At 42.1% G+C, this 23,473-nt stretch overlaps 1 protein-coding gene across 4 annotated transcripts in view; it reads left to right on the top strand.

Annotated features, from left to right (window-relative positions):
- SOS2 (SOS Ras/Rho guanine nucleotide exchange factor 2) overlaps window positions 1-23,473 on the top strand; it is a 48,413-nt gene that overhangs the window by 22,323 nt on the left and 2,617 nt on the right. For 3 of the 4 annotated variants that reach the window (XM_085225902.1, XM_003206840.4, XM_085225901.1), the window contains 14 exons: window positions 5,958-6,085; window positions 6,424-7,079; window positions 10,082-10,163; window positions 10,866-10,988; window positions 13,662-13,765; window positions 14,225-14,444; window positions 15,368-15,487; window positions 16,207-16,369; window positions 17,331-17,448; window positions 17,963-18,135; window positions 19,524-19,640; window positions 21,398-21,659; window positions 22,121-22,162; window positions 23,264-23,373. In XM_085225902.1, coding sequence (XP_085082028.1) covers window positions 5,958-6,085; window positions 6,424-7,079; window positions 10,082-10,163; window positions 10,866-10,988; window positions 13,662-13,765; window positions 14,225-14,444; window positions 15,368-15,487; window positions 16,207-16,369; window positions 17,331-17,448; window positions 17,963-18,135; window positions 19,524-19,640; window positions 21,398-21,659; window positions 22,121-22,162; window positions 23,264-23,373 — 2,418 coding nt within the window. The remainder of the gene's footprint in view (window positions 1-5,957; window positions 6,086-6,423; window positions 7,080-10,081; window positions 10,164-10,865; window positions 10,989-13,661; window positions 13,766-14,224; window positions 14,445-15,367; window positions 15,488-16,206; window positions 16,370-17,330; window positions 17,449-17,962; window positions 18,136-19,523; window positions 19,641-21,397; window positions 21,660-22,120; window positions 22,163-23,263; window positions 23,374-23,473) is intronic. The other variant, XM_010712146.3, reaches the window with a different exon arrangement.

Here is a 23,473-nt window from a genome sequence, read left to right as displayed (position 1 = left end):
AACCATTTGCCCTGAGTGCTAAAGGGAAGAGATGCTGCAAGCAGTGCCATTTTTCATGTTGTACCACACTTTGTCTGTGATGAGAAGTAATGAAGATGAGCTCTACTGTGTTCTTATTTTCTATCATCTAAGAAATGGCACTGGTGAACTACACGGGCTTTCAGGAATTCCTGTTTAGGTGCTAAGAAGTTATTCCTGTCGGGTGTACTTTGGGTGTCTTGCTGTACAAATTGTTTACGTTGGCAACTGGCCTGTATGAGCATTTCTGTGCATTGAGGCATTACTTCCATTAGAAGAGCCTTGCTTGATTTCACCACAGATGACTTCTACTTGTTTTATTCTGCTGTGCTCTAGCAAGGTGGTTCGCATCAGCAGATACTTCCCTTGGGTATAACAGCTAAAAGCCAAAAGGTAACTGAGCATGTATCTGTTTTGCTTACAAGGAAATGTTTCTACAGTGAGTTATGAAATCAGAGGTCAGCAGTCAGCAGGAATTTAATGTCTGACATCCGTAATAATCATTCTTGAATAAGAAGCTGTCTTTGCTGTAGAGAGTGCAGTATCTCAAAAAATACGTGGAGCTTTTTTAAGTAGCTGAAGACTGTGTTTATAAAAGGTGTATCTTGCATTGGGAAAGTTTGTAATGCAAATAAGTTTAAGTGAATTATGAACTACACATGATATACTTAAATGGGTGAAATAAAATATCCTGTAGCTATAGCTTGCATTTTGTTAATAGCATCAGAAATTACACTTTTTTTTAAGTTCTTACCGTAAATACCTGTATAGTATTTGTACAAGTCTAAGCAATCTATACTCTTTCTTTGCATTTCATAGAATCACAGAACCATAGAATGGCCTGGGTTGCAAAGGCCCACAGTGCTCATCCACTTCCAACCCCTGCTGTGTGCAGGTCGCCAACCAGCAGCCCAGGCTGCCCAGAGCCACATCCAGCCTGGCCTTGAATGCCTGCAGGGATGGGGCATCCACAGCCTCCTTGGGCAACCTGTTCCAGTGCCTCACCATCCTCTGGCTGAAAAACTTCCTCCTCATATCCAACCCAAACCTCCCCTGGCTCAGTTTAAAACCATTCCCCTTGTCCTATCACCATCCACCCTCACAAGAGTAGGAAACTTTGTAATCTAGAACATCTATAATCCAATGTACAGTCTTATCAAAGGAAAGAAACTGAAGCCTAGAAAAAGAACAGTTGGTCCCTTATATGGTTTTTTCTTCTTTTTTGATCATCTGTGCTATGACTTTGCATACACTGAATTAGATAAGCAAAATATCAGTCACTTAATTTGGCCCACAAACCTTCTGCAGTGTTTGGATTACCACAGACTTATAGTCAATTCCAATTCCAAGTGACTTAAATTTTAAATCTGGACGTGTTTCTGTTTGATAGTCAGCTTAGAAAAAAGCTTAAGGAAAAACAAACCCTCTGTAGCTGTCAGTACCACGGGACTGTGTGTATCAAGAGCAGCAAATCTACGTGACCACAGTTTTCATACTTCATAAATCTTGTGCTGCTGTGAGGAGTGGTTTGAAAGTACAAACTGCGGGCAGTCAGAGCAGCACAGGTCTGTGAGCACTTAGAGCTCTGTAATTTACGTCTCCCTTTCAAAGTAGTGCAACTTCCCTTTCCATAAAGGTCTGTTGAGAGTATGGTAAGTCTCTGAACTTCTTAAAATGTTCTTTCATACTGAAACAACACAGTTTAGTGACCTGTATTGTTATTATACTGAAGGTCAGGCCAATTGATGATGCATTGTTTCTTAAAGCTGGCAATTAGGGCACATCAGTATGAAATCAGAGTGAAAACATAAGGGCCAGCCCTGGGAGAATGTGACCATTAGCCTGATTTTTACAAGCTGCACAGTGTCTGTCTGCTTTGTAGGGGAACAATAACACACATCCTCCTGATGAGTGGTTGTTTTGTGTTCTGTAATTCTCAAATTTAAGGCTGTTTGTGAGGGTGGATGGTGATAGGACAAGGGGAATGGTTTGAAACTGAGACAGGGGAGGTTTAGGTTGGATATGAGGAGGAAGTTTTTCAGCCAGAGGGTGGTGAGGCACTGGAACAGGTTGCCCAAGGAGGCTGTGGATGCCCCATCCCTGCAGGCATTCAAGGCCAGGCTGGATGTGGCTCTGGGCAGCCTGGGCTGCTGGTTGGCGACCTGCACACAGCAGGGGGTTGGAACTGGGTGAGCACTGTGCTCCTTTGCAACACAGGCCATTGTATGATTCTATGATGATTCTATGAAATTATTAGTGAACAAACCTGTAGTTTTTTCTTTCCTGACAGAAGGGTTGCTTACTGTTTGTGTTTTAGACCATTGTGCAGAGAAGGTAGTTCATTTTTCATAGCCTGTCTTAGGTTCTCATTGTAATAAGAGTTCTCCATCTCCTGGGATGCTCTTAACTCCTGTTACTATTGATGGGATCAGCTCCTGTGTGCACGTTCTTAATATTGCCTCTTAGCTTCAAAGAATGAAGTCTGGCAGATAGTCTGAAAAGCAGTGTTGCTTCTTTTAGCTGTTTTTATCTTTGGCATACAACAGGATTCTCTATGAGAGAGAATTAAACAGTTTTGTTTTTGTTTTTTTTAATTAGGGAATTCTAACAGGGAAAATGATGGAAGTCTTTTCTTGCCATCACTTCCCTTTAGGTTTAAAATGTTTAAGATGTCCTCAGTCAACAGCAGTGATTTTTTTTTTAAAAGCAGAGTGTTTTTTGGGATAGAGAAAGCATTTATTCAACAATACCAGTATATGTTATAAAGCACTGGTGATTGCTGCTCTGTTACCATTGTGTTTGGCTGTAGGAGCCTTGGTTGAAAGAGAACTGGTAAAAGTAGAAGTGGAAAAGGAACAGAATGTTGAAATGTCACAATTTCTTGGCTTCAGTAGAGAAAAGCTAAGTATGAGACTGTTGCTCCTGAAGAAAGCTTCCAACAAATCTGGTAAACTCCCCCAAAGACTCTGAATTGAGATCTGGTTTACAGAAATGCCAGTCTGCTGTTTGCTCTTTTGCAAAATAGCAAAACTAAAATGGGTGAAAGCTGAGAGAGGGCATTGGAATGGGCTGCACGGGGAGCCTGGAGGATTTTGAGAAGCGTGGAGATGTGGCAATTAGGGACACTGTGTAGTGGGCACAGTGCTGGTGGGTCTGTGGTTGGACTTGACGATCTTAGTGGTCTTTTCCAACCTTAATGATTCTATGAAATGAAAATATGAAAAGCTTGAGAGTTCCTTCAAGGTGCAGGACTTTGCTTTTTGGTACACAAGCCTTTATGTGCAGCCATTTTATACACGTTGTAGGGTCCTCTTTCCTTAAGCAGGAGGCAGAAATTTGCTTGGTGTGTCTGCTCTTGATTAGCAGCTGTAGAGAGGACACCAGGAAATGGCCTTGAGCACCTTGAGTCAGAGGGCAGGCCCTGCTGCTGCAACTCTTTACTGATGTTGATTGCTTGTTCAACAGAAGACAAACCTCACCGTGGACTGTTTTGCAACAGGTAATTTACAGGAAAGGTTGAAGGATGTCACACTGAAGAATTATCTTGAAACATGACTGGTAGTGATCAGAACCTATTAGATTTTGCAAAGAGATAACTAATACGTTCTGACTGATCTCCATAATTGATTGTCTGAGTGTTCTGTGTTTCAGAGCACCCTGCTGAACACTTGCGAGGACAAGCACCTTAATGCTAGCAGTGCAGAGGGACATTCATTGCTTCACTGGTCTTTCAAGCTCCAGTAATGTTTTTATAATTGCTGTCAGTACCAGAGTTCCAGGGAATATTACTGACTGAATGCAGTGGGAAGAACTCAAGGGGTCATACAGTCTGTACAGGTCCTGAGCAAGGTGCAAATGCAAGATAGGGAAGTCTTTTAAATCCTGGAAATGAGCAGTTCAAATCTGTGGTTATGTCCAAGGCTTTCCTTTATTGCCTAGAGAATATATTCTGCCTTCTCGTGTGACTCTCAGGCACAAGATTGCTCCTGATTCATGCATGTGACTTGTTATATTGTCGTCAAGCAACACAAAGTCTATGCAATTCTGCCTTTTGATCTTTTCCTCTGCTACCTCATCGCTGACACAGACAGAGAAACCCTTTCCAGTATGCTACAGCATCACCATGGCATCCTTTCTCTAATGAATACTGCTTTTCTGTTTTCTGACAGTTTTCTGTATAATAAAGTGAGAAGTTAATACTCTCAATTTATCATCACTAGTATCTTAAATGTATATCTATATTCTGATTATATTCCTAACTATATCTGATGTAAGAAGGACCCTTTTCTCCCTTTTCCTAAAGATTTACCTATTTTCTCTGTCTAGCAAACATGTTATGCTTTTGTATCTGCTGTTTAGACAAAAAGATGCTTGATTAAAAGCAGGCATTTGGAAAAGCAGATGTTGGAGTGATTACAGAGAAAGAGACACATTTGAGGTAATCTGCCTGATCGCCAGGGATCTGGGCATTAACTCTGGGACTGGAGTGGGTTACTGGGCAAGTGGAGGCTTTGTTTTCAATACCACCACCAACAAAAAGTCAAGTATGCCATTTGCTGTCTGCTAGCTGGCAAAGCTCGTATTTTGGAAAGGGTATGCAAGAAATTGTGCTCAGGACAGGGGAGGAAGAAGAGTATTAGATCAAGCAGCTTTTCCCACATTTAGGATTTTGTTCTCTTCAAGTCATTTTTATGTTCTTTGCATTTCTGTGCCTCATACAAAGGGAAGGGTTTCCACAGAGATAGACGTCTTATTTTTCCCTTCCCTGCACTGTTCCTCAGCTCATAAACTTCCTAGAAATTTTTGTGAAAATTTCATTTTTCTAATATGCAAGATGGAGTTTGGGCATGTGCAAAAGAAAAATCATAGTAATTTCAATTACGTGAAGAGAGTGGACCAATCTGGTCAATTCCTGTTCTCTCAATTACTTTTAGAGGACGCTACATATCCTTGCTGAGGGAACGTAGTGGGGAAAGGAAAAGAAGGCTTCTGCCATGCTGAGTGATTGTAAGTAAGATTTCTCTTAAAGTATGGAGGTAAAACAGAGTTCATCCGAAATTGTGTGGCATATTGTCTTGATATTGCCCAGCAATTCTGTTTGCCTGAATTTTCTTTAAGGTATTTATACTATCTTGAACACAAAAGGGGTTAAAAACAAAAATCTCTTATTTATATCAGTCGTGCGTTAGGAGTGATGACCTTAACCAAAAAGTGGAATTCTCTGAAAAGGCCTTTCTCAAAGCATGCTGCTGTCAAAAGTAACTAGCTTTCCTATCTCCATATGTTTCATATTCAAGAAGTTTCAAACCAGTGGCAGAGACAGATTTAGTCTTTGTGTTGATTCCCACCATTTACATTTTGCTATTAGTAGCACATCTCGAATTTCAGACTTCATTTAGGATGGGAGAGTTTGTCATGTGAAGTTAATGCAGATTATTGTACTGAAGATGGCTGAATTTAGAACAGTAAGAAGAAAAAGGTAAACACTGGTCATTCTGTCCTTTAAACGTGCTCTGAAATGTTAAGGTTAATTGACTCGTTGAAGTATCACATGTAGTTACGCAAAACAGCATTTAATCCTGGACTACTTCAAAACCCCAAACTATACAACAAAATTCTTACCAGCTGTGAAACAACATTATTGAAGAGATCACAGAAAAGACATCTCTGACAATTGGCATCAGTTATTTGTTCTGGGTTTTCTTCCTACACTCCCGACCTCTCTCTGCTTTTGTACAGACCACTCCTGAGTAGCTGATGTATTTTTTGGGGTACGTGCATTGCTGGTTTTGGGAGTGCTGCTAGGCACGACTCTTTTGTTGACTGGAAGCCCTTGATTTCACTGAGCACGGTGAAAAGCACTGTAAGAATGTTTGTCAGTCTTCCTACCTCTGTCTTTTAGACAAATCTGAAAGTAAAATGTTCTTTATGTGTTACAGCAACTGCAGGAATGCAGTGAAGATGAGGAGGATCGGGAGTGCTTAAAACAAGCCATTACTGCTCTTCTGAATCTCCAGTGCAGCATGGAGCGCATCTACAGCAAACACTCCCCAAGACGTCGGCCTGGGTATTAAGGCACAAACTTATGTGGTTTTCCAATATTGGCAGAGAAAGAAAGAAATTATGTGGAAGGCATTGTTGTTTTTTTTCTAGTTACTGCGTGTGTTTCCTTTTCAAGAGATGTCTTTGTGACCGTTTCCATTGTAAATGGAATAGCAGCCCAAAACCTTCAATGAGTAACGTCAGTATCTTATCCTTTCACTACATGTGGCTTATTTGGAACAGTAAACTTGGTTAGGGCATCTAGGGGGAAGAAATAAGGATGTTAATTTAGTTAATGTAGTTGGTTTTCAGTCTCTTGGGATGGAATGTGCCCACTGTGACTTTTTCTTTTATCCTTTCAAGGGAGCCAGTTTGTCGCTTCTATAACCGGCAAATAAGAAGCAAGCACTTGGCCATCAAGAAAATGAACGAAATCCAGAAAAATATTGATGGCTGGGAAGGCAAAGATATTGGGCAGTGCTGTAATGAATTCATAATGGAAGGCACCTTGACAAAAATAGGAGCTAAACACGAACGACACATCTTCCTCTTTGATGGCTTAATGATCAGCTGTAAAACTAACCATGGCCAGTCACGGCTCCCCGGTTACAGCAACGCGGAGTATAGACTGAAGGAAAAGATAATCATGAGGAAAATACAGATTATTGATAAAGATGACACATCTGAATATAAACATGCTTTTGAACTGGTGTCTAAAGATGAAAACAGTATACTCTTTGCTGCCAAGTCTGCTGAAGAGAAGAGTAATTGGATGGCTGCTCTGATTTCCCTCCAGTACCGGAGCACTCTGGATAGGATGCTCGACTCAGTGCTACTGCAAGAGGAAAATGAACAGCCACTGAGGTTGCCCAGCCCAAACGTGTACCGCTTTGTAGTAGAAGATTCTGAGGATAACATTGTTTTTGAGGACAACTTGCAAAGCAGGAATGGGATTCCCATCATCAAAGGAGGAACGGTTGTGAAATTAATTGAGAGGCTAACGTACCATATGTATGCAGGTACCCTGTACACTTGATACATATGTGTTTTTGAAGATGGTGCACATATGGGTGATGAAATTGGTCCTTTCATCTATTGTTTGCCTTTTTTTTTTTTTTTTGGTTAAATGCAATGTGAGATTTGCAGAAGTAACCAATATCTGTTATTAAACCGAGCAGCCTCGCTTGCAAAGCTTTAAAAGAGCCTTGGGGCTTACAAGACCCCTTCCTTCCCCACAACATATCAGTGGACTACTAGGAGCTACTGATGCTTTCAGCTAACCTTTGCTTATTCATTTCCCAAGACCCTCATGGCTAACGCAGCAGGGCTGTCACAGGCTGTGTGGAGGAGGAGAAACGTTGGAGGCCATTTGTTATGCTTTAGCCTGCTGCTTTCTGAAGCCCCTCAGTAGGAAAGGATGCAAATCGCAGTCAGTTCCTCAGGCTTTTCTGTGAAACACGATATCAAAGCCGCAGAAATTAGGCTTGTAGTTATTGAATGTGCTTACACTGCTGGAAATATTTGATAGATCTTATGTACGAGTCTTTAAAAACACACACACTGTGTAACAACTAAAGCTGGATTGCTTTGAGCTGTGTATCTTAAAAAAAGAAAAGAGAACACCGAAATTCAGTGTTGATCCAACTAGGGGTCATGCAAGTAACCCATAGCTGTGCTGCCTGTGAATTCCAAGTCCTCCACATCTAAAATGTGCTGGGTTTCTGTGGCACGTGTCTTTTTCAGAGTGAACTGGTGTATTGGAGTATTAGTTTGACAGCATAACTTTATAAGCTTTTATAGCACAAATTCTTGCTGCTTTGGCCTTGGGGATCTTTGGTGAAGGCATTGTCTCATGGGTTCCCATGTGCTTTTCTCCAAGCAGTGTTTGGAGCCAAGGCTAACAAACCCTCCTTCTACAAGGACATTTCAATAACGTCACAGGGAGGGACTCCTAGCAGATGGTGGTGGTGCTTTATCTTTGTGTTTAGGTAAAAATACGCTCATAGCTGTTCAGTTTAGTGTATGTTTGTGCTAGTTTCAGGTTTGGTGGGAGCAGGTTTGTCCCAGCTCAGAGGCTCTTCATTTGCACAACGACCTTTGTCCTCACAGCTCACCAGTTGGTACTGGGCTGCCGTGGGACGTAGCAGATGCAGAGCAGCAGATGCAATTGTTAATCTCTTGCATGTGACTTGTGAGCTGCTAATAGAAGCACGCTGCTTGTATTTTCTATTGTACTGAAATTGTTACTTTAAAAAAATAATCTAAAAAATAAGGTGAGGGCACCTGCACAGCGCTGAAGGCAGAGCAGCAGTCACCTTTTGGAAAGGCTTGCAGAGCAGAGAGAGCCTGTTCCATTGTAAGAGGAAGATTTTCTTCTAGAAGTGTCATAAATAATACCCAAGAGTGACGTGATGTAGAAGCAGAACTGGCCAGGCCAGCACTAGGGTGCAAACTCAGCAGCATTATCACGGAATGAAGCACCATTACTTCTGGTTTGTACAGGATCCCTTAAAGGCATTGAACAGTGCTTTGCGGGGAAGTAAGCCTGCCTAGAAGCATCCTTCTTTGTCTTTTGTGTGTCTCTTAGAGAAATTAGTTGACTGCATGTTGATTGCTGGTGTGAGCTGCCTGCACTAAACGCTGACAGGTTCAAGATTATTTACAGACCAGCAAGAAAAGGGAAAGGCTGTGAACAACTCCAAACATTTCTGAGGGAACATCTGCCCATGCACTTCTCCAGGCCTGGTTTTCCTTTATTTCAGCCTTCAGTTGCTGCTGTGCACCAGCCACGGGTGACTGTGTGTGGGTGGAAGGATTAGGACTGGGTGATGACCCTTCAGGATCCGCAGTGAAGTGGTTTGTTTGTCGGCTTGCTTATTCACAATCTGGGAGATTCTACATGAGTGGAATTGAAGGAAATTAAAGAGACGTTATTGAAATTGGTGGGAGGATTTGTAATTAATTATTTAATTAGATTTCTATTTTTTATGGCAGATGTGTCCTTAGTCTTTTGTTACCCAGCGTTTGTGTAATGTGCCACCTTCCTCAGTGTCCAGGTTGGTACTTTGGGGATGAGTTACGATTCTCTTTTTGAAGTGGCCGTGATCTTTTGCCCAGGCTGATAGGTAGCCTTCAGCTGGGGGAGTAAAGGAGCAATGTTTGTATTTGCAGCACCTCGGTGCAGTGGCAGAGGACTGGGTGCTCTCCTCAGCTCTGTGCTGGTTAGTTGGTTTGACAGAGCTTTGCAGCAGATGCCCGTTGGACTTGCATTCCTTACTGCAGAGGGGTGAGCTGATGGGAGTGCTGGAGCAGGTGACAGGGCAGAAACTATACTTCAGATGTGATACAGAGTGCACCTAATGCCTTTGATAAACAGACTGTAATTGATGCATGCTCCTAAGACATCAGTGTGCCAACTGAAACACGTGTTGGGCTCAGCTAAAATGCCAGGAAAGGTAGGTTGACACTTGGCTGAGAGTTGCAGTGGCTTGTGGACAGGCATGTCTGGTGGTAACACTCCAGCCTAGTAGAGAGGAGCAGCAGGAAGGAGGTGTGGTGGCTCCTGGAGGTGCAGCATCTGGAATTGCTGCAAGTATTTGCTTTGTAAGGTCTCTGCTTCTTGTAATGCTTTCACTGCTGACTGCCCTGCAAAGGGTGCCTGTATGCTGCTGTGGCGTGGCTGGGCGAGGTGTGCAGTCTCTGCTGGGGAGATTATTTTAAGAGCAGGTAAGGCAAATGTTTTGTTGGGGTGATAGATGTGTTTTTGATGTGCAGATAGTAGATAGCTTAGTTCTACTGTGTTTTCTTTGTCTTTATGAAATCACCGAATAGCTTCCTATTCAGTGAGTGTAAGGCATTCCGTGTGCCAAGGTTGAGACACAGTGTTTGAGGGAGCATAGCACGTGCCATTGAATTCTTCAGCAAGGCTAAATCAAAGAGCTGAATTTTCAGCAGTATCAGTTCTGGTGTTTTCTAAACCACGGTGCTCAACTTACTGTATTTCTATATTCTGCCTTTACAGATCCCAATTTTGTACGTACTTTCCTTACCACGTACCGTTCCTTTTGCAAGCCCCAGGAACTGCTGAGTTTACTGATTGAAAGGTAAGCAGTGATCATCCTTTCTGGAGATGCACAGAAGGGCTCTGTGTTCCTTTACCATCTCCTTTTCTGCTCGGGTTCTTGGTGCTCTGTGTGTCATACGTTTGGCAACCAGGAAAAACAGGGAAGGTCATCAAAAATAACTTTAAAAATGGGCATTGATCTCTCTTAATGCAAGCTTTTTTCTTTTCCATTTTGTTAAATTAATACCTGAATGCCTTACCAGCTCTAGTACTCAGTGTGCCTCAGCTGCCAGCTGGTTATGTTTTGAACTGCTTCACTTGATCACAAGAGCATATTTGTGTGTGTCTCAATGCAAATAAGAACTGAAATGTTCTAGTCAGTTTGTTTGAAAGGCACAGACTCTAACTGTAAACAGCATGTTAATGCAGTGTGATAAAGCTGCTCTGCAGCTTTCTTCTAATCTTCGCTTAATCAAGCTAGCAGGTAGTTAAAAACCTTCTATCCTAGTCTAGACGTCTTGTGATGACCAGAAAACCAGCAAATTATCAGGGTGAGGGCAGGGTGTGTTAGCACAGCATTGCTAGGGGAGGAGGGAATTCCAGGCAGACTGGATACTGGATGAGTGAGTGCTTGAGTTTCGCTGCATTGAATTTCTTTAAATAAAATTGCTCTTCGTATCCTACATAAAGGGTTTGTGTTTTATCTTAATTACCATCAGTTTTCTGGTGCTTGTATTCATAGGTTTGAAATCCCAGAGCCTGAGCCTACTGAAGCAGACAGGCTGGCAATCGAGAAAGGGGAGCAGCCCATCAGTGCAGACCTTAAGCGATTTCGCAAGGAATACGTCCAGCCAGTGCAACTCAGGTTTATTTGCTTTTAAATTTGTTCTGTTAAATCCAGATTTGAGTTTGGTGATTATATTGCGTTCCTGGAGACAGTAATCTCTTTAGGAGACTGCTGTGCTGTCGAGTAGGGACTTATCATTGTCTGTGACCAGACTAATAGCCCAAACCATGTTCTGATTAGTCATACTGGCTTCTGTTGTTGTTGTTGCAAGTCTGCTTGGTTCTCTGCTGCTCACAGCTGTGATCTCTGCCATCCACAGGAACGCTGTATGGCTGCTATGTAAAGCGACAGTGGGTGAGAGATGTGCGGCTGAAAGCGATTCTGACGGCATTTTGAACAGATTCCTTGTTAATAGGCCCTGTGAAGATAGTTTCTGTCTCCATGTTTTCAGACCTCTGGTATTTTTCTCCCTTTCCCAGCCCTAGTGATGGATTTGCACAAAGGAAGACTCTTGTCTGCGCCGTGCTTTGCAACAGGCTGCAGTGAATCTTCAAGATCTTGCTGACCAAGCTAACTTGGGGAACAATTAAGCATTTCTAGCATGAATGAGGCCAGTTGTTTCCCTGATAGGAAAGAGTCAGGAGGAGACACAGATCACAAGAAGTATTTGCTAGAACAGCTTTTATTCATTACACTGTTATTAGTGGCATCAAGCTGTTATTATGAATGGCAGATAACCAGGGGCCCAGTGCCCTCATCTTTTTCCTCCTTGCACAGTCATTCACAGTTAACCTGCTTGGAGCAATTTCCACTTAAGTGGAGGGTTATGACATGCCAGTTCCTTCAGTATAGGTGTTTAGAAAGTCACTTAAGGAGTGCTTTTTTTTCATCACATACCCATGTACAAATATTCCAAACAAAACACCCAAGCATGTATGTATGTAATCCCGTAGTTCTCGTTGATAGATAAGAGTCAGCACCTTCTTGGATGTGATCCAAGTAATACAATCCCAGTGTAACCTTGATAGTTCTGTGTGCTCTTGTCCTTGTACAGATTTGGCAGGTTCTTGGTGTTCTGAGTTTATCTGTCCCTGTGGGTTCAGCAAGGCCACTAGCCTCCAGAGCTATCGGTTCCTGGGAGGTCTTCACATGCTCCCTCTCAGCACGTATTTTTCCTTGCTATTTTCTGTTTGCTGTTTCTGCAGATATCCATGTAAGTGCCTATAGAGCCCCTCCCAAGAAACTTGCACTGAATGGCTTTTTGTAACCTAACTGGAGGAAGAGTTTAAATACAGTTACGTTGCTTTTGATACCATTTTCATATCCTCTGCTAGCTAGGCTTGAATTTAGCTGGGGATCTCTCAGTGCCCTTTTCTTTGTTACAGATACATCTTACAGCAGGACAAGGGGAAATGGTTTGAAGTTGAGGGAGGGCAGATTTCAGTTGGATGTGAGGGGGAAGTTGTTTGTTGTGAGAGTGGTGAGGTGCTGGAACAGCTGCCCAGAGAGGCTGTGGATGCCCCGTCCATCCCTGGAGGTGTTCAAGGCCAGGTTGGATGGGGCCCTGGGCAGCCTGGGCTGCTGTGAAATGTGGAGGTTGGTGGCCCTGCCTGTGGTGGGGGGTTGGAGCTTCGTGATCCTTGAGGTCCCTTCCAACCCTGGCCATTCTGTGATCTTCCTGCAGCACTGCTGACTGCTGTAGCTGAACAGGAGCAGTGATAAGCAGTGAAATGGAACCTATAGAAAGGCTTGAGGCAGCACTTAACTGTGTTCCTTGCTATTCATTTCCAAAATCAATCCAACGCTTTTGCCTTCGTGTATGGTGTTTAAGCTCTTTAAACCTGTGCCTCATTTTGACATATCCAGGTTTCTGATCTCTTTCCTTGTTTGAGAGATTAGGATACCCATAGTTGTGACAGCTATGCTTTGCTGTCTAATTCCTGCTGTGGTTGGCGAGCAGTGTCCTTATTACTGCCTGCCTGGTGAAAGATGTGTTTTAAGGTGGCTAATTAACACTCACACTTCTGTGGTTCATAGTTAATCTTTGAATTGAGGAGATCTTACAGTAGCTTGGAACTCAACTCTCGTACAGTTCAAAAGAAGTGTCTGAATTTGAGCTGTTGGTTTGATATACACTTTGTAAATGCCACTTTTGTTAATAGTACTGACCTCTACTTCAGAGCAGTCTGAGATGTGGGAAGGCAGTGGAGGACATGAAGATGCTCATTCCTTCCCCTTCTTGAGCTCTTACTCCACTTCTTGTGGATAATGCTGCAGACGTGCTGTGCAGGCATGGAAATGTTAACGGCTTTGACCAGATTAAATACGTGTGAGGTCATCAGAGAGAGGAGGCACTAAGCTGGAGGTGCAGTCAGCAGAACCAGGCTGTTTGTCCTGCTTTTTCAGAATATCTACCATGATAGCTCCCAGACTGATGGAATAAGATCCTGCAGTGCTGTTATGGGAGCTTGTTTCAAATTGTAACTCCTTTGATGGTAGCAGCTGTCATGAATTTCCAGCAGTAGAGCAGTATGCTTGCAACAACTTAAAAGATGAAATTGTGTAGGAATGACATTTATTTCTAATGAAAGTTGATCCAAATTGGGTTTTTTAGTGTCTGTATGAATTCTGATAGTTTATGGTTGCATGAATCTGTAACTCAGCTTTTTTACAGTCCTTTTGTTTCATGTTTACATGGGATGAGCTTCAAGTTCTTAAAACCGTAATATTTTTTTCTCTCTCCTTCCTCAGAATATTAAATGTTTTTCGTCACTGGGTGGAACACCATTTTTATGATTTTGAAAGAGATCTGGAGCTACTAGAGAGATTGGAGACGTTTATTTCAAGTGTAAGAGGTATGTGAATTGCTTGTCCTCTCTTCCACGTTTTGATACAACCTGCTGGTCTAATTTACACACACTAGTAGTAATTTTAGTGTCTTTAATTGAACTGTTAATGTGACTCTCTTTTACATGAGCAGACTTTGGTTTGGATTCTAAATGGCCACTGAAAATTGTTTCAAGCCCTGTATTGCTTAACCTCAATGTATTTACTTCTGGACAGTAATGTTCATCCTTGCCTGACTGTCAGCTTCTTTCTCTCCATTCCATATTTGTTGAGAATTCCTTCTCTGTTGGATAATTTCTCTAAAAGTGTCAGTAGGTGCATTTATACACAACTGGGCACCTACAAACCTAACTAATCTGCCTGTAGAAATGCAGTATTTTGCGTGCGTTTATTGGTGAGTTTCATTAAGCTATCAGAAGTCAATTAAGATGGTATTAAAAATGTTTCTCCTGGTTTCTGTTTTGTAGGAAAATCCATGAAGAAGTGGGTGGAATCGATTGCTAAAATCATCAAGAGAAAGAAAGCACAGGCAAATGGGATCAGTCACAATATCACCTTTGAGAGTCCACCTCCCCCCATCGAGTGGCACATCTGGCGTGTGGGGCACAGTGAGATGCTGGACCTCATGACTCTGCATCCCATCGAAATCGCTCGGCAGCTGACACTGCTCGAGTCTGACCTGTACAGGTGGGGGCTGAATGAGTGCATGCCTCTGTCAGGATGTTTGACCCCCTGAAAATGCTTAGAATCAGTCCCAAGTGCATCCCCTTCACTTACAGAGCTCATAGAAGGAGGTTTTCAGTTTGATGCCAAAATATACACAAGAAAAAATACAACCTGTATTTCTGTATCAGACTTCTGACAGCGTAACTCAGTCAGTATGGTAAATTAAGAAGCTGAAGTATCAGGAGTAGATAATGTTAACTTACTGCCTCCTTGCCAGAAGTGAACTTTGGTACATGAATAAGAAACACTTTTTCATCGTCAAAAGGTAACACCTGATTGCATCTTCCCCTTTTCTTTACAGTTGCATAGCAAAGGCACAGCTGTTGCCATATAACTGCAGCACTGCTACATCAGGGTCCTCTAATCTAAGAGTTTTTTAGTCTAGTGCCATGCTCTGCTGTTTCCTTGCTTTGCTGTTACTATAATAAACAAAGCTAGCCTTGATGGGAGAACTTAGCTTTGCAGGATAGAAGTTCTTTGTGGTCTTACAAAACTCAGAGGTGAAGCTCCTTTAATGTTTCAGTGACAGCAGATTTCCTATTGAAATAGGCCACTTTTCCCTATGGATCTGCAAAGTCCTTTAGCTTTTTATTTAACAAATATTGTAACTGTCTTCAGGGTGCTTTCTTCTGCTTCCAGGAGATGAAACTTACTCTGTAGCACTCTTCTTAGGTAGAAATGCTTATTCAAAAATGCCAATTTCAGTTATGTTAGGAATGGATTTTCTTCTTTCCAGATATACTCATTGAAAAGTTACTTAAAATAACTGTTATAGAATCACATTTGTGGAATAGCAATTTCTGATTAAGAGAAGAAATAATCTTGTAACACTAACAAGAATGTACAATTATTGCTTGTATTTGAGGATTCCTTTATCGTAACAGGGCAGTGCAGCCTTCTGAACTCGTCGGTAGCGTTTGGACTAAAGAAGATAAGGAAATTAACTCCCCAAATCTATTGAAAATGATTCGCCATACTACAAATCTGACTCTGTGGTTTGAAAAGTAAGTACAGTGGTGATGATATCAGTGTGGTGGCATTAACTCCATCTGAAATTGAGAAACTTTCTTCTTTGTGAATTGTGTTGCCTTGAATCTTGAGATGGCAGTAGAGTACCACAGTAGATTCAGGTTTTGGTTCAAGAGTACGTGCCATGTCAGTCCCAGAGACTCACTGCTCCCTGGAGCAGAAGATGTTTCTCCAGTAACATCTCCTTAGTCAACATGTGCCCTATCTATATTTCTTACAGTACATTAGAAAGCACTGAGGGCAGTGCTGGACTCAGCACCACTTCTCTACGTCACTGCTGAGAGCGCTGTTGTGTCTGTTGCTTCACCTTCATCTTTCTCCCTCCTCACATCAGATCCTTCTTAGGACATGGCTGTGTCACAGTAGAGGATGTAGCACTGTGTGTGCATACCTAATCTTGTGAATTTAATACACCGTTGTAGATTCTGCAGTTTGAGAGAGTCACCCTATTCACCCTGGATCTTGCTTGAGTTTTGCTCTATTTTATAGTATAAACCAAAGCCTTTCTTGGCTTTTCAACTGAGCATACACGAGTTGTGATTACATAAATTTGTACTTGAGATCCTTGAGAGTGTGCCAAAATGTGCCTGCTGAATGTACTACAGAGTTCTGCCATGGAATTCTTCAGTTAAGTAGCTAGCAGAATGTCAGGCTTTATTTATTGGTGTTTCTCAAGTGACTTATTTTGATTTAGGTGCATAGTGGAAACTGAGAACTTTGAAGAGCGAGTGGCCGTGCTGAGCAGGATTATAGAAATCCTGCAAGTGTTTCAAGATCTGAACAATTTCAATGGTGTTTTGGAGATAGTCAGTGCAATGAACTCTGTGTCGGTGTACAGACTAGATCACACATTTGAGGTAAGTTTTGGGCATTGCTCCTGAGGAAAAACTAGTTGGAATCCAGGAGTGCACCAGACAGACTTCCTAAATGAAATCCAAATCACCACTGCTTTCTTAGACAATAAGTTACAAGACTAAGTTAGCTTTGAGAAATACGATTTGGGCTGATTGTCTCAAAGGCTTTGTAAGGGGAAATGGAACTTTTCAGCAGCTGTCGTCTTGTGTTCAGCTCAAAAAGGGGAAGCACCATGGCAGTTTGATTGTCTGTTAACTTGTCTGAAATAAAGCTGATACTTCAGGCTGCTGTTTTAGGAGTCTGAAAGAGGAGGATCCCAAGGCTGAGAACCCTGACCTGGAGCACTTGAACTGCAGCACCTGGTGCCTGTGCAAGGATAGAAGGGCAGGGAAAAGACAGCTGTAACTCAGATCACAGTTATCTCAAACATTTCTCTTGGATGAGAGTCTGAGACAACTCTGATTGTCAGAGGCAGAAAGAAATGATTGCTGAATGGTTTATATGAACACACTGCTGCACTGACAGTGACTCCTTATTGCACTTGACAAGAAAAAGGAATGCCCTGGATTTGGCAGCAAAGCTTCCATTGACTAAGATAGAAAAAGAAGCATTAATGCGATGTTTTGAGTTTCAGAACTATTTGAAAGGCCACACAGAGCCTGTAAATTCAATTCAAAATCAAATGTTTGTTTTTTATTGCCTTAAAGGACTGGAGTTATGCCTGTAAATCGATAGACAAAATTGATAGTCTGTGTTTACAGTAGCCTCAAAAGTCCCATGACTGAGGTTATGGACTGATGATGCTGTAGTCCAGAACAAATCATTAAAATATGAGATGCTTTCAGATATAAATTTGAGCTTCTAAGTTTTGTTAAGAGCGCTACATCATTACTTTGGTTCTTTCCTAACTGTACTGCTGAGAAGATCTGCATACTGCTTTGTTTTTTCTCTTTCACAACTAAGGCACTACAGGAAAGGAAAAAGAGAGTTTTGGATGAAGCAGTAGAACTAAGTCAAGATCACTTCAAAAAATACCTAGCTAAGCTCAAGTCAATCAATCCACCCTGTGTGCCTTTCTTTGGTAAGTAACACCAGAACAGGCTCATACTGTGTGTATTGTCTCTTAAACTGGGTTTGATACAGATGTGTTAGCTTTTCTTAAAGTTAAAGGTTGTGTTCTGCTCTAAAAATCCTTTAATACAGCAAAATCCTAGTTTGACTTGATAGATTTGTAATAGGCTTCGTGCCTTTGTGTAGAAGTTATTTGTTAATTTAGTGATACAGATTACTGGTTCTATTGGTATGACTGTTGCTTCATTTTAATACTGCTTCTGCATTGGTGATGTGACCTGAATGTTTCATCTCCATAACACGAGATCCTGAATTCAGGAAAAGCATCCTATTTAAATAATACATTGTTCCTATGTAAAAGGCAGACTTAATTCATTCTTGACAGCTAATAAATTGTTGGAGTATTAAAGGGAATGATCTGCTTATGCTCAGGTTCTATTTTTTTAATCTTTCATTCGTTGTAAAGAATGAAATCAGCTCTTTGAATGCAAATGAACTTTCAAAACCGTCTCTCCTTTTATCAGGAATATACCTAACAAATATTTTGAAGACAGAAGAAGGGAATCCTGACTTCCTTAAGAGACAAGGGAAAGAATTAATTAATTTCAGTAAGAGGAGAAAAGTGGCTGAAATTACAGGAGAAATTCAGCAGTATCAAAACCAGCCTTACTGTTTGCGGATAGAGCCAGAAATTCGGGTAATCAAAAATTAAACATTTGTTCTGGGAGTAAGAGAAGGAAAGGAAGGTGCACAGTAGAAAATGGTCAGCTGCTCTTCTGGTACCAGACCTGATCTTGTGTCAGCAGTGACCATCGGGGGAGGGAGGGAATGGTGGCTGGTTGGAAGCAGCACGTGGCAGAAGTACCACAGCAGAAGACCAACCAGAGCTAGAGGGTCTGCTTACTTGGGTCCCATGTTCTGGGTCTTGTTCATCTCCTTCTTGTTCTGCAGCCCGGCAGTGGTGAGATTTCCTAGCAGTAAAGCAGTGAATGAGACACGGTGACTAAGCAGCAGAACTTCTTGAAGAAAAATTGCTTCCCTCTAATCTATAATGCTGTGTATGTGCCTGGGGCACTGAGTCCTACTGCAGTGAACCTAGTGAGCAGAATGGCAGAGCATTCAGAGTGAGGGAAGCTGCTAAATGCAGGGGTGTACCAGGGTCAGCCAGCACTGCTTGTAGAAACGAGGAAGGATGCTGGAGAGATTACTTATAAGACAGAGACCTCACGTATCCTGGGTAATTTGAAGGAATTTAAAGGAAGATGATGGGACAAGAAGCCAGGTGAAGGCAGATGTTTGTCTATAGAGGTAACAATGATTTAAAAGAACAGCTTTAAGTACCCAGCAGTTCTTCCTGAGTGCAGAGCTAATGGTAACCTTTCTAGAAAACAGTCTTGTGGGTAGCTCTCTTGATTTGTGAACAGCATCAGTCAGGAAGCAACAAAGAGCTTGGTTACTTTGCCTAAAGAATTACACGGGCAATAATACTGTTGTTTAAAAAGCTACTTGCATCCTGTGCTGAGTCATTGTGGACATTTCTGGGAAGGATTTTGGAGATGCCAGTATTCTTAAACCAAAAAGCAAAGTACACTTGAGGGATGGCAGTACTTGTGCTAAAGTTGCACCTCACTCCTAGGGACTCGGCTGCACCAGGTGCTGCACTGTGCCCTCGGTGCTGTGCTCTGCCTCTGACTTTCTGCTTTTGTCCTTTGTGCCTGCCTAGTCTTTGTAATTAACTGATGACATCCGAAATACCCCTTAAAAACATCCCTGGCATAGCGTTTGTGCTTTCTCTGCCCTGTGAGCTGTATTCTGCTCCTTCCCAGATCGGTGCTGTTACGTGAAGGGAAGCATACAGCATATGCTGCAGCAGTGCTCTGCTGTACATGGTCAAGTAGTAACAAGATATTGGCAAACAGTTTACAAAAAACTTCATTTTACGTGCCTGCTTATTGAAATAAGGGCATTCGTTCACACTGGGACACTTACCAGGAGCTTGTTTAGTGAAGAGCTAGATTTTTATTTCATTCAAATCCTCTCTGTGTTTATTTTAAAGAAAATATTATTGATGCTTGTTTCATTTAGAAATTCTTTGAAAATCTCAATCCTATGGGGAAGATACCTGAAAAAGAGTTTACAGATTATCTGTTCAACAAGTCATTAGAAATTGAACCTCGAAACTGCAAGCAACCTCCTAGATTTGTAAGTCTTGTGCTGTACGTTGAATAGCTGAAATTCACCAGGCTCTATGAGAAAAGAGAGCTTTGCTAACCCAATAACCCATTTCAGTTCACTCTGGAATTCAGTATAATAAGGTGGATTTCCAGCAAAACTTGAGTGTTCTTCTAAATCCGGGTGTGTTTTGTTACTAAAAGATAGTGCTTTCAGCTTATCTTAGAACGAATGTTTCTTTTTTCCCCCAACCTAAAAATACCAGTTTACACCTGAGTGTCTTACCTTCCAGCCACGTGATGGAATACACAATAACATTCCACAGTAATGTTCTCATAAAACATTAATTGTTTGCTGATTTTTTTTCATATATATATACATATATATATATATATATATATGTATATATATATTTCCTTTCGTTAAAACTCAGTTGCCATTTTCCATTTGCCTTGATTTTTACACATTGTAATGTACATTCGAGTTGCTGGAGACTTCTGTCATTTTTGAGAGCACTATCAATCATTACAGCAATCTCCTGCTAGGGGAATGACTAAAATGATGTTACAAATATGGCAAGAAACCACAAATATTACTGGTGCAAAAATGCTGCCTACAGTAATTTCTCTTTCTTGTTTCTTGTGGCTTTTTTTTCCCCTTAAAGCAGATATCCACACTGGTGTCTCAGTTATCTGAGTGTGAATTCTTTACAGTTTGTGTTTTCCAAACTAGACGTTGTTATGGGAATTTTAGGGAGGCCCAGTTCTGGGTGCAGTAATCCTAGAATGGCCTGGGTTGCAAAGGCCCACAGTGCTCATCCAGTCCCAACCCCCTGCTGTGTGCAGGTCACCAACCAGCAGCCCAGGCTGCCCAGAGCCACATCCAGCCTGGCCTTGAATGCCTGCAGGGATGGGGCATCCACAGCCTCCTTGGGCAACCTGTGAACAGTGCCTCACCACCCTCTGGCTGAAAAACTTCCTCCTCATATCCAACCCAAACCTCCCCTGTCTCACTTTAAAACCATTCCCCTTGTCCTATCACCACCCACCCTCACAAACAGCCGTTCCCCCTCCTGTTTATCCGCTCCCTTCAAGCACTGAAGGCCACAATGAGGTCTCCCCGGAGCCTTCTCTTCTCCAAGCTAAACAAGCCCAGTTCCCTCAACTTTTCTCGTAGAGAGCTGCTCCAGCCCTCTGACCATCAAATGGGAGTGGAGCTGTGTGTGCCACCATAAGATGGAAACGATCCTTCAGAGGATCAGCTTTGCTCTGTGCAGGGTTACACCTGAGTCTCGTGAGCCGGGTTCACTCACACCAGCCACGTGTGTAAGCATTCAGGCTGACTCAGCTGAGTGCCCATACAGCATGTGTCTCAGCATGTTGCCTGCTGACCTGCTGTGCTGTAAGCTGACAGCACGTCCATGGGGCTGTTCCTTGAAGCTCTTTTGCAAGCTTGCTGAGACACTCGACGTGACCCTCCCAAGACTGTGACTCTCTTCCCTGTTTTGTCCTGATTGACGTGCATGTAAAACTTGAACTTTCATTCTTCATAGATGTGAAAAGATGTAATAAGCTGGGGAAAAAAAGAATTTTTTCAGCTCCATCCATACCTTTTCAGTAAACTCCTGTTATATAGGTAATAACAGTCGGTACCTGGAGACAGCTGTACAAAGGCTGTCATGCTGTTTGATGTGTATGTGATGAGTGCCTTTTGGATTTGCTTATGAAGACTTTGGCAGTGTTACAACCTGAAAAGCCAGCAGTGCTAACCAGCTTTCCTTTCTCCAGCCTAGGAAAACAACGTACCCACTCAAGTCTCCTGGGATAAGGCCCAATGCTGGCAGGCACGGCTCCACCTCTGGCACCTTGAGAAGTCACCCACTGCCACTTGAAAAGGAGCCGAGTAAGATAAGTTTCAGTCGAATCACTGAGGCGGAGCACGAATCAGCAGTGTCTGCACCAACCTCTCCCAACACACCTTCCACTCCCCCCGTGTCTGCGTCGTCAGAGTTCAGCGTATTTTTAGACATTGATCTCAACAGTTCTTATGGTAAATGTGCAATAGATTCTAATAATTGCTGTTGCTGTCCTGCGGGGTTCCAAAACGTATTGGTGTATTATTGCAAAATGTAGTTGTGAGCTCTGAAGTTCTTGCATCAGTGTTGCAGTACTGCAGCTTGGAAATGCCTGTTGTAAGTAATTAATTAACAAGTGATATTTCTGGTCCTTTAGCCTACCAGACCTGAGGCAATCTGTTTTGGGAAATGTCCCCATGTGGCACTACGTGCAGGGACTACGTCAGCATTACCACGTGCAGCATCTGCATAGAGAGACTTGTGCTGATAACTTCAAATCTTCAGTTCAGGAATGTTTTTCATTGGAAAGCTTAATTAGTGTTAGCAGTAGATAAGACTTAGAAAATTTGGTCATTTTTGAGGTCATTGCAAGCGTGCTTTATATGCTGTCTGCAACTGTTGTCTGGAAAGTCTGTAATCCATTTTTCATTAACAGGTAGCAACAGCATCTTCGCTCCTGTCAGTTTGCCTCAGTCAAGTAAGTGCTGTAACTCCATTTAAAATGCTTCGTTTAACTCTGCTTTTCCTGCTTCCAGGAATTACTGTCCAGGAGAGCTGGATAGTAATTAATCAGTCTCAGAAATCTGGGGTGAAGATATGGATTGTGTCCATTAAATAGAGTTCTGAAGGGATTTTGTACAGGCTTTTGACCAACTGTCCAGTAAAGCAGTCTATGAAGTCTAAGAACTGTCTGATCTGTTTATTTTCCCCAGGCCTCTAGTATGATACTGCTTTTCTTTTGAGTGTCCTTGATGATTATTGCATTTGACTAATGGTAAAAATGAGGCAGCCTGATAGTTTAGCATTACCACCCAGTGAAAATAATTGCTCTGCTGCTAGGGACTGAAGAGAAAGCCTGTACTCACCTGTGCTTTGAGCTTCTCTTTACTCCCTTATTGCACAGACATATATACTTTTTCATAATGAATGTTCAAACTGGAGGGCACAGTGTCCTAATTTGTTGGTACAGAATTCTGTGCATTTCTGAGACAAAAAGCAAAGGAGTGATGAAAGTCACAGACAAGTTGGGGGATGGTTTTGGTTTGTTAACTCTGAGAATTTTTTCCTCAGAAGAAGGATTGGAAAGATCCTAAAATGCTGTGAGAGTTATCTGTTTATTTACACTCTCCTGCTTTAGAAACTCTGAACAAAGCCTCTAAGCCTCCAAATTTGAATGTGTACCCATACAGCCAAAGAGAACAAACCTTCTGCTCAGAATGTGACTTAGCCATGTGACCAGCTCTGCAAGGGTGATAAACAGGCACATTCTGCAACGAGGAGCACATTGTAGAGAAAGTTGACTAAGAGTTGACTTCATTCTCTTTGTTTTTGTATCTTTTAGCATTAACTGTTAACTGCAGATGCTTATCTTTGATATCAGAAATGGGAGACCACTTTGTGAGCAGTGTATCTGATTAAAGAACCAAGTGAGAGTTTCATACTACTTGAGTTAATGGTTCATGTTGCTGTTGAACACAAAGATCTGCTTGTTTGAGTTGCATCTAGGCTGGTTTAATATTCTTGAGTATGTTCCTGGCATGTTACACAAGCACTAAAATACTGGTTTTTCTCCCTCCAGAGACTTTCTTCAGCTCATGGGGTAGCTTTCCTAAGCTAAGTGATGAGCCTCAAAACCCTCCTCCGCTTCCTCCTCGAAAAAAGATGGATCAGGATGTTTCTAATGCTAAGGTATTGTCCTATATTGAGTAGCTTTGATGATAAAGCACTGAACACTGAAGTCACTGAACATCTAGTCAGGCAAGACTCTGGTCTTTCAGACATTTGGCAC

The sequence above is a fragment of the Meleagris gallopavo genome, chromosome 5 (genome assembly GCF_905368555.1).
Source record: "Meleagris gallopavo chromosome 5, MGAL_WU_HG_1.1, whole genome shotgun sequence".
Lineage (NCBI taxonomy): Eukaryota > Metazoa > Chordata > Aves > Galliformes > Phasianidae > Meleagris > Meleagris gallopavo.
The sequence above is the reverse complement of the archived record's forward strand: the minus strand, read 5'-3'. Positions and strand labels throughout refer to the sequence as shown.